The sequence below is a fragment of the Condylura cristata genome, unplaced genomic scaffold, assembly GCF_000260355.1.
Source record: "Condylura cristata isolate star-nosed mole 26May11 unplaced genomic scaffold, ConCri1.0 scaffold00007, whole genome shotgun sequence".
Classification (NCBI taxonomy): Eukaryota; Metazoa; Chordata; class Mammalia; order Eulipotyphla; family Talpidae; genus Condylura; species Condylura cristata.
In genome coordinates, this window is record NW_004567108.1 from 18,189,778 (window position 1) to 18,203,781 (window position 14,004).

General features: G+C 38.0%; 1 protein-coding gene across 2 annotated transcripts in view; it reads right to left on the minus strand.

Annotated features, from left to right (window-relative positions):
* Positions 1-14,004, minus strand: part of FYB (FYN binding protein) — an 80,730-nt gene that overhangs the window by 33,786 nt on the left and 32,940 nt on the right. For both annotated transcript variants that reach the window (XM_012721787.1, XM_004678419.2), the window contains exon 2: positions 5,581-5,740. In XM_012721787.1, the coding sequence (XP_012577241.1) occupies positions 5,581-5,740 (160 nt within the window). The remainder of the gene's footprint in view (positions 1-5,580; positions 5,741-14,004) is intronic.

Here is a 14,004-nt window from a genome sequence, read left to right on the forward strand (position 1 = left end):
GACTTGCAGTTTACTTCCTATGACATTTGGATGAATAACAAATACTTGCAAATGATGGGTGTCTGTACAGCCTAGTCAGATGCAGGTGCCAGCAGGTTTATGCAAACCTTTTATTATTTGTAGCCAACATCTGCATGCACACATTTATTCATGATCCCAACATTAGAGCACATAAATCTTAGTTTACTTTATTTACCTTTGAATTCACAACATGCATAACAATAAAATATTCAACAAATATGAAACAGTGATAAGAATATTAATCAATGGTAACAAGAGAAGAGAAAAAGATGGAAAGTTGGGGGATGCTGTAAGTAAATTTGGGTCAAGCTATCAGCAATTGTTCAAAAAATTACATTTTGGGCATTGAGAAAAGGCCCACAGGGAGATAAAGAGCTGATGACATTAGTCTAAGTCCCCAAAACTAAGCAGAGAACCGGTAAGAGAGTAAAAAGGAAGCTTCTCAGTCATTACCATATTTTACAGTACCAAAGTGCTTGTTTTCTGCTATACAATGCAGAATTCGATAAGCAAAGTGAAGTTATTTTAATATGATGACTGTCATTTTTAGAAAGCCATCAGAGCTGTTTCCTGACTTTTAAAGTTGTAAATTTGTTGGCCTTTATACCTATTTGTTTTTCATAACTGTTAACACATGCATCAAATTTTTAATTATTACAGTTGTTTTTTAAAGAAAGAGAAAATCTAAGTGACACAGACTTTTGTTCTATACCTTACCTTTTTCTATACCTTACTGAGAATGAAACCCCATAAGCTTTTCTGCATAATGTATAGCATGCATGTATTTAACACACCAGGGATTCTTAAAATATTGTTTAAACCAATGCAATCCAAAATGAGTTAGGTAGGAGTGTCCGGTAGAGTGTGAGATGACAAATTTGAAAGTCCAGATAATTTTAAACTTGAAATTTAGTGGCTTAAAAGGTTCTAATTATAAATTAATCTCTATTTGTAACACCAAGTCTCACATGATTATGAAGGACTTCAGGGTAAGAACAGCTTTACCTTTCCTTTCCCTGTCTTACTCATTTCCCATTATTTATTATTTCTTATTACTTCACTTTTCCTGTCACACTGCTATTAATAACTATGTGATTTGTTTAGTACACCAAAATACTCAACCTTTGGTTCTACTTTCATATAAAGACTACTTGTGCTATCAAAATTATGAGTAATTTGAAAAAATGGTAGGAAGAAATTTGTTCCACCAAAGATTTTGATTTGGACACAAATAATGATAAACATGCTCTTTGACTCAGTTCAGTTTCACTTCAAAACAGTAGAAAAAGGAACAAGCTGATTTCTGACCACTAGGTGGAGAAACAATACAATAATAAATTATGTTTTAAACTCATTGTTATTTTGGCCTCAACGGCTTTAGTTAAAACAGTATTTTTTTCTAATTTTCACCTCCCTCCAATCTTTTACCATTGAAGGCATCATGATCTGAATGATAAATTTGCAAATGAATCCTAGAAAGTATTGCAGGTAATGAAGGCTATCTTTGCTCCTGGAATTCTTTCTTGACACCAATTATAAATTGGTTTCCTTACCTCAAATAATACAGAGACTCTTCACCTAAGGGATAACTGTGAATTTTATCAGTCATTTGCAGAAATCAGTGTCTCTCCTACACATGGGATCCTTATTATTCTAGTACTTGATTCCAAATATTTTCCTTTTCTCAGTCATTGTCTCACCTTTTTACTGGCTCCTTCACATCAACATGCAAATCTACTGTTACTCCCATGAAAAAGAAACTTTAGGGCCCTCCCTGGTGGCACAGCAGGTTAAAGCACAGCACTGAGAATCTAAAGCCGCTTCCACATGAGTTCGATCCCCGCCTGCCCTGGAGGAGATCTACATGGCGAGGCAGACCTCTCCTGACCCGCCGCTGCTCCCCTCAGCAGTGTATTCGTTGATATGCCTGTTCTGCTCCCCACTCTGTCTCTTGTGAATCTCTCACCATCCGCATCTCTGGCCTGTACCCCAGTTCTGTACGAATAAAGAAATCAAAAAAAAGAAAAGAAACTTTACTCCTTTCTCCTCACTAATCACTGCACCATCTCTTTCTTCCCTTTTCTCCAGAAAGAGTTGTCTATTGACCTTTTGTATGGTGAAGGACAAAAGTGGACTTCAGGGATGATCTCAATGCAATATTTACAGACATTGACTTACAATGATATATACTTGAAATTCATAAAAAGTATTGCAAAGTTGCTTCAATACATTTTTTCAAAAAACATCAATTCTTGCTCTTTTCTATTCTCTGCCTTCCATGCTCTTTTAAAACAATTTTAGTCTGGCTTGTACACGCACCACTCTGGAGCATTTCACCAATTCTGCTCCCCACTATCCTTATTTATGTTGCCTTCAGCAGCACCTGACAGGTGTTTATTGCCACCTCTGGGAAATTCTGTATTTTTTTGGCTTCCAGGACATCCTTCTCCTGTTTCCCCCCTACTCCTCCCAGGGGAGGTTGTTTCCTTTTACTCTCCTTTGCTGAGCTTTCTTCTCTGGAATCCAGTAGAGTCAGAGTGCCCAGTTCTCAATTTCTCTCTTTTCCCTCTACACTTACTTCCCTGGTGATCCTACCAGTCTCAAGACTTTTAAGTGTGGAATATTTGCCTATGACCCACAAGTTTGTATTTTTAACCCAGTTCTCTTACCCCAACTCCTCAGTATTTAAACACACTTGCCTCCTTGATATCTGCTTGGAGGTTTAAGAGACACCCCAGACTTCACATGACCATGCCAGCTCTGTCTTCTCACCCCTAAACCTCATCTTCAGCTTCCCCAATTCAACTAATGGAAATATTTTCCTTCCAGTGCTCAGGCCAAAGGTCTGAGTGCCATCTTTGACCCTTTTCCTTTCACACCTGAAATTCAAATACTCTTTTCTTTGCCTTCAAAATGTATCCTGGATCCAAACTCCTCACTCCATCACCCCTGCTACCATCCTGGTGAAAGTCACTTCCAAATCTTGCTTGAATTTCTGCAATACTTACCTAACTGCTTCAACATTTGCTCACAACAGCTTTTCAACACAACTGTGAAGCCGTGATTTATAGACTGTAAGTCAGAAAGCATCACCATTTTGCGCAAACTCTTATAGTGACTCCCCTACCACTGAGATTTAGAGCCACAGTCTCCATCACGCCCCACAGGCCCTGCCTGGGCTGACTCTTCAGTGCCTCCTTCCTTGCTCACTTGATTGCAGCCCTCACTCACTCTAGTCCTTAACCACCTGCATGCAACCTTTGCTCTATCTTTTTCTCTTCTTAGAATGGTCTTCCTCTAGATGTCTGCAGGCCTAGCTCCTTCACTTCCTTGAGTTTTCACTCGAGTATATCTTCCTGTGAAAGGAGCCACCCTCACTTCTGCTTAAAGTTGTAACATGCTGTCCCCAAGCTCCTCCTCCCTCTACTCCAGCCAGCCCTGTTTTGTTTCATCCCCCAAACTACACATTTCCTCACATAGTGTGTCCATCAATTGTGTACTATCTTCCTCCCTTGTGTCTCTTGCCTCTGTTTTATGGGGGCAAGAATCTTTGTCTTCTTCACTGATAGTGCCTGACCCCCTCTTACAAAGGCACAAAAGAGGGGTTCAAAAACAGCTATCACGTGACTACAAAACAATAAATCAGCCCTTGCCCCAAGAGGGCCTTTGATAAGAGAGATAGACAGAACCCGCAGCTGACAGAGGTGTCCCTGGGACAGGCCGATGTCCATGTTTTCAAGAGTGAAGGCAGGAGGAAAAAGAAAAGCACTGAACACCTATTTTTCATGATTTTACTAGAAGATTATCCCAGGAGATCTCCTCTTATATAAAATATAAAAACCATGGGCGTGAAAATCAAGACACATTTTACTTTCACTTCCTCTTGTGTCTTATCTAACTTCCCTACCTGGAGGAAAGTTTTAAACCCCACTATTGCTCCATTTTGGAATTTACTTGAACTCTGCAGTGAGAGCTTCAAAGTCTTTGACCACACACCACATTTTCACTTTTGAAAATACAATGGAAACCATCAAATGCCAACGATGGATCAGTGGACAAAGAGGATGTGGTGTGTGTACATAATGGGATACAACTCAGCTATATAAAAACAGATGAAATCCTGCCATTTGTGACCACATGGAAGTAGAGGGGAGTATATTTAGCAAAACAAGTCAGAAAGAAAAATGCTGGAGGATTTCATTCCTATGTGGATTATAAAAAACCAGAGCAAAGGAACAGAAAAACCAAGCCAAATTGTGACCACAGTACTGAGGTTACCAGTAGGGAAAGGTGAGAACCAAATGTGAAGGAGGGGTTCAGTAGACTGTGGGAGAGGGTTACTGGTACTTTGGCATGAGATAAAGCGTGGTAATTAACATTTTACGAGGTGTGAACCTGTATTTCTAAAATATATACTGCAATGCAAAACAGCGTTACTACAATTAAAAGAGAGAGGAGGGAAGAAGGGAAGAAATTATCTATCTAGGTAAAATATAAATCCTTCCTTGGAGTGAATTTACCTGGGAAGGAGCCTTATTAGGGGAGAACTATATTTAATACATATGAATGCAAAAGATCTACACAGAAATCAGTTGGATTTAAGAACATGTGTTCATAACATTCCTGCTTGGTAGCTGGATATCATAGGGTATTAGATTATTGGAATTAATAAATTCAAATCTGTGGAAAGGCATGTCATTAACATGAACGCACAAAGCAGGCTATATAGATAATAGCCACAGGCTACATCTCTATCACTTTACAGTTAAATTGTCTTTAAACTGTCAAAGTGCAACTATAAATTCAAACCTATTATTGAAAGAAGACACAATCAACATAGTGCTAGCTACACATGACATATGTGATTTATTGAATCAGCTATACCAGTAAATTACAGATAAAGAGTTGATACATAGCAATCTATATAGTCTGGTTATTTCTAAAAGTCACTGATTAAGAAAATTTAAGAAAGAGTAGGCTTGCATAAAAGTATGCTGGGTTTTAAACACACAACGAAAAATCTAAAGGATGACAGAAGACCTTATTGTCTTTACATTTTTACTTTATATTCTGGTGTGATTTTGGAGAAGACAGTCTCTGTAAAGTTCTATGTCTTCATCTGTGAAATGATGATAACATCATCCATTTGAAAAGAATGTAAGGATTATATATTTAAAGTACCATCATAACCAGTCTGTAAACCATGGTGGTAGAGTTGATGGTATTGGTGGTGTGAGAATGTTAATACTGGTGATAGCATGAGAATGTGGTAATGGTGGACAAGATGGTAGCAATACTAACTTGAAGAATGTTTCAGAACTTTTTAAAAGTCAGTGCAAGCTTTCTTTCAATGAACTCTTATAGGGAAGACCAATTTAGGACCAAGTAAGTAAACGTTGCTCAGATTTAAGGAGTGGAGGGTATAAAAACATTCTGCTCAGCAATCCCTACTTCCTTGCCAATGGCCCACCTTTGTGACCCCAGCAGTTTACAGTGGAACCTTCAGCATTCAGTCAAGCACAAAGATCACAAAGAAATGACAAAATAAATTTTGCTTACTTTAGATCTAGCGGGGGTTTAATATTTCTGGGAGGTAGACTTGGGACTGGTGGAGGTTGTGCTGGATGAGATGCTGGCAATGGCGGCTGGCTGGGTGGATGGGATGGAGGAGGTGGTGGTAGGGAAGATGTCGAGTAAGATGCTGGGCCTTTGCTGATACCTAAAAAGCAAAGCAAAAAATACCATAGATTAGGGTAAATACTCACAATATAAGAACTGGTTGTTCCAAGTATAGAGAAATGAAGATCTTAAAAATGAAAATATACGAAATGCAGCTGAAGTTGAATTAGTGCTTTACTCTATGCATCATTGGCATGTGATATTTTATATACTCTCTTTCTCCTCCCCTATCTTTAATGAAGAAAAATTGAATAATAAAATTATAAGAATTTTGAAGTATTTAATATGGTCATTAAACATAAGTACAAATTATGCTTAATGAAACATTTAAGTTATGTTCGGTGGGAACATTTAACTTCTCTGCATTTGAAAAATTTCAGTTATACAATAGCAACTAGAGTGACCATGTGTCCCACCAGATAACTCAGACCTAGTTAATCTTATAAGTCAAACTTCATGACTTTTATCAACCCCTTCCTGTTATCCCTATCTACAGTCCTTGTAACTTCATTGATACTGTTTCTATGAGTTTTACTTAAAAAAATTGGCTTCCACATAAAAGTGATACAACATGGTATTTGTTTTTCTCTGTTTAGCTTATGTCATTTAACAGAATGGCCTCTTAGATTATCTATGTTGTTGGAAAATACAGGATTTCCATTTTTTTAAAATAAGGCTGAATAATATTCTGTTGCATACATACTCATATGTTACTGAATAGTATTTTGGTCAAAGATAGACATTCAATGGTGTCCCTATGGACTATAACAGATAGCGTAGATCGGGAACTGTATATTTGCCATTATATTTTGAATCTCTGACAATATTATATCAAAAATTCTTAATTATTATTTTAATTTAATTTTTATAAAAATAAATTAAGCTCGGCCCTCCCTGGTGGTGCAGCAGGTTAAAGCACAGCACTAAGAAGCTAAAGCATGAGTTCCATCCCCACCCCGGAGGTGACCCACACGGCACAGCAGACCTCTCCTGACCCACCCACTGCTCCCCACAGCAGTGTACTTTGTTGATCTGCCTGTTCTGCTCCCTCTCTGTCTCTGGTGAATTCTCTCGCCACCCCTGCACCGCTGGCCTGTACCCCAGTTTTGTATGCATAAATAAATCTTTAAAAAAAATAAAAGCTCAAAAATTACCAAGATAGTGACAGAATAAAAATTAGTAGTCTTCCGCTTTCCCCATTGGAGGCAGTCACTTTTGACATTTCTGTTTCTTTTGTATTTACCTCCAAATCCACCATCCATCCATCCATCCTTCTCTATATCTATCTGTGTATCTGTCCATGATGTTATGAAGACTGACTTTCTATTTGGTAGAAAAAGGTTTTTGTTTTCTTCCCCTTCTCTTTCCAGTTAGCAAAAGCATAACTTAGCTCATAAAAACCTCCTTTTTAAGAATCAGATCCTTCAACTCTCACAAAGACAAATTAAGTCTGAAAATTGGGCTCTTTGTCTCTGGCTTCTATTTGCCCACACCAAACAAACAACACCTTCAGCAGCAACTCTTTAAGTTCCTCAATTATGTTAACCAATAAAACCTTTAGAAATCTTCAAAACCTTAAAGGAAATATAGCTCTTCACTATAAATCTCCTTAGAGGCTCAATGGCAGAGTTTTAAATGAAATGTTACACAAAAGTTTCCTAATTCTTTGCAGATATTTCTACTTCTTTCCAAAGTTCTTTACTTACAGTAATTGCTAAAAATATCACTCTCTCTCCTCATGTGCTTCCCTCACTATAACAATCTTCTTCTGGGAGTTTTAAAAATTGCTCAGACTGTCTCCCGCCTTGTGACACACCCTCCTAGCTGCAGTTCTCACAGGAATAGAGTGTCTTTCTTTTTTTGGTATCTAATTTTTTCAGGGTTGAGGTAGAGAACATTCATTTCCATATAAATCTAATAAATAGAAATTTCTAATAGATTACATTTATTGTAGACATATTATCTCCAGTTCATTATTTGTTAAGAGTAAGATTTCATTTTATATATGTAGCCTTTTTGCTGCATATGCCATTTTTCTCTAATTCAGTCAATGATTTCTTTTATGGATATCTATCACTAGAGTTATATTTAGGGAGGCCTTCCCTAATCTGAAATAGAGAAGTATTTATCTAGCATTTCACCTATTTCTTGTTAGCTTCATTTTCTACATTTAACTGCTAAACCTCTTTGCCATTGATTTTGAAGTTAGATGTGAGATGGTTTAAATCATATAACAATGTCCAGCTGTATTTTTTCCCTAATAAGCTATTTACTAATTTGAATTATCTTTTAGAGTAATAAACATTTAAATTATTGTGAATTTAACAGATGAAAATGATATCTTGTAATTTTAGCTTATAAATAATATGCCTTGATAGATTCTGAAGTACAACAATTTGAAAGTTGTACACAAAGAAGGTAAGCAACTGTGAGTAAATGTTCATAAACCATTGTTCAACAAAAGGAAAAATGCATTTTAGCCGTCTATGATGTCTTTTCAAGGAAAAGATTTTGACAAGTAGGAGGAATACCACATGAGAGTGATGTGAGGCTTGGGGACGAGACATGGCCATGACTTGAAGAATGAAGAGTCCTTTGACTGGATACACTGAGCATGGACTTGCCCTGCAACCCACACGCCACCTTTTCATCTTCATGGAAACTTGCTGGAACTTTCTGATGCAGCACCCGTGCTGACCCTTGATGTTCTGTGTGCCTGCCACCTGTCCTCCTTTCCTTGGGCATAATAAATGAAGCCACCCAGAAAGAGGCCCCCTAGCTTTTTCATAGGCCTTGGAAATCAAAAGGGTCCTTCTGGAACTGCTGGAGGCTACCTCCCTCCTCTCAAGGAAGGGCTTACGTCAGAGTGCAGCAACATCCAGGAAAGGCAGGCTGAGAGATACAATGACTCCTTAGATTGAAAAGAAAAAATACTTTTGGAAAATTGTCACAAATAATGTGAAAAGCTTAATGAAGTATTAAATAAATTGCTTACATGTCATGTTCCTCATCAAGGTTGGGAGAACAGTCATTAAATTTTGCCTAGGTTATACTAATACTTAGCAGGGAATCATTTTGCTTTATAAAACTTATGGTCACCTTCAAATATTACAAGGCACAAAATTACACATATACAAGATAATGATAAAGAACAACATCTTAGTTTTTCAGGTATAAAAACACAGAGTTGTAACACATTTGACTCTGGAATCTTAATTAAATTAAGTATACTTTAGAAAGTATACTAAAATATTATTAGTAATATGGGAATTCACAAAGGCAAACATCTAATCTGTGGGCTGGAAAGAAGGGAGTGGATGTTATATTAAATTAAGAAGAGTACAATAACTTTATAGGAAATTTCTGAGATTAATGATAACATGAATTAATCACATACTTTTTTTTTATGAGGCTCCATCCTGGGTATTTTACACATACAACATTTTTAAGTCTTTATAATAACCCTTTTGGCTCTGTGCTATTAACTAGTTCCCATTCCCAAGTTCAGAAAGTCTGTAAACAATAAGCAGAATTTAAACTCAATCAGAACATGACCTGCTTGACTTCTGATGTCTATGCTCTTTTGCTCTGTTCTGTTTGTGTTCTCAGGGTAATGAAATGAAGATACTGGTAAGCTCAAATAGACATCCACACACATTCCTAGATTTGCTTGTAAGTCCAGCCTTCTTAACTGGTAACTTTCTTCTTAGTATGCTCTTGTACAACTCTGTGAATTTCATGCTAGGGAGAATGCCTCTGGAGATTGTTATCTGTAAATGAATTTACACATATGCTTCAGAAAGTGAATTTGGAAATCAGAGCACAGGAAAGTAAATACTGAGGAATTAGTGGAAAGTAGGCCCCCAAAGATCGATGCTTGAAGCCGTCCCAGAGAGGGAAAAAAAAAGTCTCAAGAACTGGCACTGAGGAATTTGAATTAAAGTCACAGAATGTTTTAGATATATGAAATAATGTAGTGGGAAAGAAGCAAGTTTGGAGGTCAGTTGGCAAACTGAGCATTAACAATCTAAACTGATGTACCTGTGGGTTTTATGCCTTTATGCCCTAAGACTCAGAGGGTATTGCCTAGATGGCCTATGGTTTTAAAATATTGGGACTGAAAAGATGACTTAGAGCTATTTCCTCAAAGAATGAAAGACTCATGCGGGCACATGGGTTCTCATAGCAATGGACAGAGCTACGGCTAATAACTTACTGTCACACTTATCCAAAGTCAAATCCAGGGAAATTCTGGGGCATTTTATCAGGAATTGAAGGCTTCGGGGAGGGGGTTGTAGCCATTTGGTAACAGTCAAGGGGGAGATCGACATATCTTTGCTTTTCATATTGAACTTTCACAAGAGAAGTAACGGTCTTGATAATTCAATTCTTAAACCATAAAAAAATGTGACTAATGGCAATAACAAAAGGGAACTTGGGTATTTGCTTTAGAGAACAATTCATACTGGTTACAAAAAAAAAAAAAATGGAGAGGGTTGGGAGTGAAGGGGAACATGAGCCTAGCTCTCAAGAATCTGGCAAGTGAACAACCTCCTATTTTAACTTTTCCTTCTTCTGATCTTGGGAGTTCAGAAGAGGTCTTGCATCAGTCATGTGCCCCTGGCCAGGCATGCCCGGATGGGTGGGCCTCTGGGGCCATTTTACCAGGAGGAAACGATTAGGAGGGGCCCTTTTATGAGTCAGAGGCTGCCTGGGGTGATCTGACTCTGCCCTACAGGTGGGTTGAGGTTTTGAAACACAGGCAACCCCAACTAGTGACATTCTTCACGATCATCAGGATCTAAAACTATAAGCTGAACAGGAATGAGAGAAAGAAAAGAAGGGTTGGGGATGATTAGAGCAGACAATGAGTAAAGGTGACAGTGGACACATACTAGAGTGGAATTTGTATTATTTCATGGCTTTGCACTTCAAATTTTTCTGCCAACCAAAACACTGATTCTAGCTGTTGTCATCATTCTAGTATAAAAGAATCTACAAAAACTCAGGAAATCCCGTCCCATAAATCTGACACTTGTGACTTCTGACGAAGAATGCACCAACTATCTTCATGTTCCGAGGCCTAACGAGTATCTCAAACTATGGTTCCTCAATTAACTTTTCAATCTATGATTCCTTTATGAAGCCAACGACTGTATAATATTGTTCCCATTTGCAAACAACTCTTATCCTGTCTCAGGCATTTCTAAATGCTGGTTTTGTTGGGAGTTTTTCTAACTGGCATTAGAAAACTTTGACTTTACTAGCATTCCCATCACCAAAGAACTCTGTCTTTGGCAAATCAGCTACTTGGCATAATTTCATTTCTGTCTGTCAAATGGGAGTAGTACCAGCCCTATGACTTCACAGGGGTTTTCAGGATGAAATGAGTTGGTATGTGTGAAAACATCTGGAAAATTTCAAAGCATTGTATAAATGTAAAAGATAGGGTGGCCATTCTTCTGTGGTCATCTTCAGATTAAACCATTACTAAGTCCTGACTTAAACATTTCAAACCAGATCCTTAAATTCATCATATCTTTATATGGGAGTTAAGTACCTGCCCCAGGATTTAACCATTGAACTGGCAGCTTGGAATGAAGACTTCTTTTTTCTGTATCTGAGTAGAATATAGTTATTGCCCATCAGGGTAGGGAGAAAATCTCTACTGACTATATGACATCTCCAGAGCTTGAACTGGTCAACTCTGTCCCAAGGAATTTGCAAAATAATCAAGGTGCACACATAATGGCATTCCTTACAGTTCTAAGCCCACACATATTCATATACTTGCAACAAAACAGACTTTTTCAGGACAGTGTCTCACTGACATCTTACCACATTGACTTTAAATAATATTTCAAATTCCCCAGACTTTCAGGCCCTACCCCACATTCATGACAGATGATTTTACCATTTATTTTACAAAGGACATGGAGCGCACTTCTCTCACCATCCCTACTTACCCTTCGTTCTAACTTAAAATCCTCTCTTTTGCTTTTCTGCATTTTCTTTGCCCCTGAAATTTTGGGAAAACGTCATTCTTCCTGACCAACACAAACTGGCTTTCTTGGTTCTTATCAGTGCCCATGCTCTTATACACCATTTTCTTAGCTGCTTCCCTTGCAGTAAACAAGAAACATTATGGACTTACTAGTTCTCTGGACTGTGTTTCATAAATTAAGATGCACTTTCCATCTGAAATGCAGACTGATCTCTATTCTGAGGTATCCCAGCAAATTCCTTTCTCATCCTTGTTTCTTCTATTAGTTGTTAGCTGACATCTTCTCTTCCTTTCACAACCAGTTTCTTGGAACAAAGTTCTGTGTTTGTCATATCTGTATCTTTATTAAAAGTGCTTGAATAAAAAGCATCTTGGTGCAAATTAAAACCATGAGATAACGATGCACATCTTAAAACAGCTAGCAACAACAAATGTTGGCGAGGATATGGAGAAAAAGGAACCCTCGTGTACTGCTGGTGGGAATGCAAACAAGTACAACCACTATGGAAAACTGTTTGGAGGTTCCTCAAACTGCTAAACATGGAGATTCCATATAGCCCAGCAATCCCACTCGTAGGTATCTACCCAAAAGACACAAAAACACTGATTCAAAAAGATACCTGCACCCCCATGTTTATTGCTGCTTTATTTACAATTGGAAAAACATGGAAGCAGCCCAAATGCCCAAAAGTAGATGACTGGATAAAAAAGATGTGGTACATATATACAATGGAATATTACTCAGCAACCAAAAAATAAATAAATAAACACATGCCTTTTGCAGCAACATGGATGGAGCTGGAAAAGGTCATGCTTAGTGAAATAAGTCAGAAAGAAAAGGAAAAATACTGGATGATTTCACTGATAGCAGGAGTATAAAGAACCAGGAGAGAAAATAATAATAATAAAAATAAAACAGCTATATACCAGGCATTTTATGGGGGTGGAGTGGAGAATGGGATCAAAAACAGTGGGGGGAGGGAAATGCACTGGATTATGGTGATGACACATTTGTGATTTGGTGATGGAAAGCCCACGGGGATTACAACTGAGATGAAAAAAGACACAAAATGATGTAAAAATAAACTATTATATTATTAAAAAAAAAAAGGCATCTTGGAAAAAGACTCAGGTTTGAATTCAGACTTTGCCACACTTAAATTTCAGTCGTGTTTTGCTTAGTATGGAATCTGGAGTAAACTGACTGACTTCTCCAGGTCTTCATCTCTCACCCATGAAATGATCATGTACACTCGCCTGGCAGAATTAGCCGACACACTACAGTACATAATGGACATTCCTCTGCTAATCTACTACTTGGTCTGGCTGCATCATGGATATACTGGAGTCTACCCATCTTGACTAGAAAAACTAGAAATGTCAACCAAACCTCCCCACAGAAATAAAAACATAAACACTGACCCCCAACATTCTTCCCAAATCATGTAAGCCTAATTCTGGATTTGTCAGGATAGTTTAGAAGGACTAAGAGTGAGGAAGTTTAACATTAAATCCTTAAAACCTTCCCCTTAAGTACCAACACAAACATAATTTTTGCTTTCCTGAGTCCTATATCCCAGAAACAACTGTCAACTCAGGAAGCAGAGTGGTTGCAGCAAATCCAGCAGCTGTCCTGGAGTCACTCATATCCAGGTAGGGTTACAAGTCAACTAGTGACAGCTGTCAGACAGGGGACCACTTATTTTTTTCTCTAGGTGTTAATTTTCTCTCAGGTAAACATGACATTCACTAATCCTGAATTGTGGATCCCTCACTTGCAGGATGGTTAGGAGAACTAGAAAGTGGGCCTGTACCTGGCCAGGACACGCAGGTGTTCTACTCATGAATTATCCCACCAGCTAGAACTGTTGGCTTTTTTATGGGACAGGATCTTTGAGACTCCCACAGGCATTATGTATTTCCATTTGTGTAGAGACTGGGATACACATACACTAGAAACTTAAAAGTTTTCTAAACTGCCTCTGTACCTGGAACAACAGCTCGTGGCCACACTTCTGACCATTCATAGCAAGCAAGCTTCTGGAAAGCCCTCTGCCCTTTGAAGTATAGTGTGGTATACTGCCTTCCTCAGCACTGACACCCTAGCAGCCAAAAGTAGTTGAGAACACTCCATCATTAGCTCAAAGAGTAATCATGTGAGTGGTATCTCACATAATTTTATTTTCCTTAAAATTCTCATAACTTAGTTTTTTTTAAAGATTTATTTATTTATTCGTACAGAACTGGGGTACAGGCCAGAGATGTGGAGGGTGAGAGGATTCACCAGAGACAGAGCGGGG